Here is a 2,873-nt window from a genome sequence, read left to right as displayed (position 1 = left end):
CGCAATGGCTTTCGCGCGGCTTGTTGTCTTAGGTACAATAGTCTGGAGTAATTTAAGCCTATAACTAGCTCATTGGCTGTGACTGGGTTAATGTTGTTGGGTAACTCATCATTGACGAATCAGACATCAGCACGTCGTGCGGGTGGCCTCAGCATTCATGCCCCGGCCTCAGCGAAATAACTTTATTATGGGCCGTGTCTCCCCACCACGAAGCTTGTAGGGTCCATGTATGCAGGATGTAGCTTGTTTTGCCTGGGTAGAGCTCCCATCGCAGCCGGGTGGGCGAACTTTGTTGTTTCATCCCCCCCTGCCTGGGATAAGCTTTGGGGGGGAGTGGGACAATAATAAAGCTACCAGCTGCAAATTTCCTTTGGACAACTGATATTCTTCTGATCGCATCCTTCTTCGCAAATCCGGTCAACTCTTAATACCCCAGACCTGCATCTGCCTGCTGCACAGAAAGACAATAGCGACGCCAAAAGATACCACACGGATCGAGCTCGACGATTTTGCGTTCGAGGTGCGACCAATTCGTCATCGACATCACTAGCTCGGAGAGACCTGCGGCACGAAGACTGCCCGGTACGATGGCTTCGCATCGAGCAATTGTCAAGGCCTCGGCCGTAGTGCCGGGAATTTACCAGTTCATTTTTACCATCGAACCCATTTTGGCTATCCTCGGCGCCGTCATGGTCTTGCACGCACCGCACCAGTATCTCGCAGGAATGACGCGCAACGCGATGCCGTACACGCCCGACACGCGATTCCTCTACACACAAGTGGGCGGCGGGTGGCTCTTTATTGCCTTCGTCGAGGGCGTGGTCCTGCGGCTCTTCGACGATCTGAGCTTGTGGCGCGTCATCTGTGCGGGAATGCTCCTGAGCGACGCCGCTTATGCTCATGGCACCGCGCAGGCTGTCGGCGGATGGGGGATATGGTTGGATAGGTCTCTGTGGACGGTGGAGGACTACGTTGTCTTCTGGACGACGGCTCCAATGCTAGTCGTGCGATGCCTGCTCGTGCTTGGGATCGGGATTAGGATACCGAAGGAAGGCGATGCCAAGCAGGGTGAGAAACAAGCGAAGTAAAGAAACGGTTGCGTCAATGCTCTCGAGGAGATGGATGCTCTGAATCTTACCAAGTCACATACAGATATCCCTAAAACAGCCCGAGGTAGTCAGCTGAGATTCGCAAGCGCAGTAAAGCTCCTGTAAATTAACTTCGGAAATTGGACATTAGTTAACATCTGTAGTTGGCCGCGGATGTTCGAGTTGCAAAACAATAGTGTGACGTCACCTGTCATGCATTAACTTTCTTGTCAGACGAAAGACCCGTCGCTTTGACCTCAACGTTAATGCTCCCCACGAACCTATCGTCAGGAGGGGAATGAGAAACAGTACACTGAAGCCATCGGTTTTATAAATGCTTAGATGCGAATATTAGCAATCAAAACAGTAGATAACTTTGCCATCTCACCCAATCACTTCATCCTCCCCATGATATTGGATGATGCATGGAGTAGTTGCAAAACACAACTCATAGCGTTGTTTTAAAATAGCACAAGTAACTGGTGCTATGGCTTCCCAATCATGATTATCAGCAATTCTTTTGCTCTTTCGACCAAACTTATTCGTTTGTGGCTTGAGAAATACCCAGAGATTCACGACGCCCCTTGCTGTTGGGGTCCAGGTAAGGTGCCTCGCCGGTACCCACTGCTCGGTTGCCAAACCTCTCGGCTTGGTCATCGTAGTCAAAGGTCGCAGTATGCAAGGTGCTGCGGTTGTCCCAGACGGCTGCAGGTTTTGATTAGCATCCTCTATTCGCCACAAGTCCACAGGCCATCCACTTACCAATGTCGTTGGCATTTTGCCACCTGAAACGGACCTGAATCTCGTGATTCTTCTGCAAAAGATCCAATAACCAGTCAAGAAGGTGTTTGCTTTCCTCTGGAGTGACGTCGTTGACGTGCTTCACGTGGCCGCCGACTGGGTAGACGCTCTTCCATCCGGTGACCGGATTGGTCCGTACAACGGGGTGTACAGCCTTGAGGATACTACCGATGTTCTTCGGGTTGCCGCGGGGCTTGTCATATAAAGTGAACCCGGACTGCTCGGCGGCGGCGGCAAAACCAGGTTGTTCAAAGGTGGCGGTAAGGCTTTCCAGGAATTTCTGGTAAGGCGTGCTAAGGCGGTCGTAGATTTCGTAACCAGACGCCCAGAGGGTGTCTCCTAAGCGTCAACTGATTGTCCTATAACTGCCTTGGTTGTTTCGGTTCGACTTACCACCACCCGTCTTCGGCAGTTGAACGAGGCGCAGCGATGAGTAGTCGGCCGGCACAGGCTCAAACGCGATATCGCTATGCCACTGTGCAGTAGTCTGCTTCTTGGAGCTAACCCCCTCGCGCTCCAGAAACTTGCGGAAGTACTTCTTATTCTGCAAGGAGCTGATGGTGCTGATCTCCGGGTCAGATCCGCCTAACTCGCGGTCCGAGTTGAGGACCGGGTGAATGTGGAGTCCCGACTCGGCAGGCCGACCGCTTAGCTCTCCGAGTCGGAGAATCAATTGCTTTTGCAACTCATTTGTGATGTTGTCCTGCGCTCGGAAGAAGACAACGCCCCGTTGAGAGACTGATGCTTCATTAGCTGCCATACCCATGTAATTACTTCTTTTCTTGTCTCACTGGCAATGGCAAGATCTCTTATCAATTCGTCGGCATTGGCGGCATTAAGCCACTCAACTAGATTTGCTTTGGGAAATTCACGCCCAATGATTGGTGTGACATCGAATGACTCGTATTGGTCAAGAATTGAGGATGTATTTAGTGGTTGGGGATAAGAAGAAACTTTGGTGCGGATACAGGATGATCCTCTCAT

The 2,873-nt window shown here is 51.4% G+C and overlaps 2 protein-coding genes across 2 annotated transcripts; one reads left to right on the top strand and one right to left on the bottom strand.

Annotated features, from left to right (window-relative positions):
* The first annotated feature begins 238 nt into the window (after window positions 1–238).
* LY79DRAFT_708027 (uncharacterized protein) lies at window positions 239–1,414 on the top strand. Its single transcript, XM_060565066.1, has one exon. It carries the CDS (start codon window positions 588–590, stop codon window positions 1,086–1,088), a length of 501 nt encoding a protein of 166 aa, XP_060407623.1. The 5' UTR covers window positions 239–587; the 3' UTR covers window positions 1,089–1,414.
* A 212-nt stretch (window positions 1,415–1,626) lies between these two features.
* LY79DRAFT_528801 (TfdA family taurine catabolism dioxygenase TauD) lies at window positions 1,627–2,873 on the bottom strand (the record flags this gene model as incomplete). The annotated part of the gene is made up of 4 exons (XM_060556065.1): window positions 1,627–1,793; window positions 1,851–2,228; window positions 2,283–2,627; window positions 2,681–2,873. The coding sequence occupies 4 exons, from the start codon at window positions 2,871–2,873 to the stop codon at window positions 1,627–1,629; spliced, it is 1,083 nt and encodes a 360-aa protein (XP_060407622.1).

Source organism: Colletotrichum navitas (genome assembly GCF_030913465.1).
Source record: "Colletotrichum navitas strain CBS 125086 chromosome Unknown LY79scaffold_138, whole genome shotgun sequence".
NCBI lineage: Eukaryota > Fungi > Ascomycota > Sordariomycetes > Glomerellales > Glomerellaceae > Colletotrichum > Colletotrichum navitas.
This window is presented reverse-complemented; position numbering and strand designations above follow the sequence as displayed.

Bases quoted from the DNA above. Each gene is read 5' to 3' on its own strand.
- LY79DRAFT_708027 (XM_060565066.1), top strand. From the start codon at position 588: ATGGCTTCGCATCGAGCAATTGTCAAGGCCTCGGCCGTAGTGCCGGGA.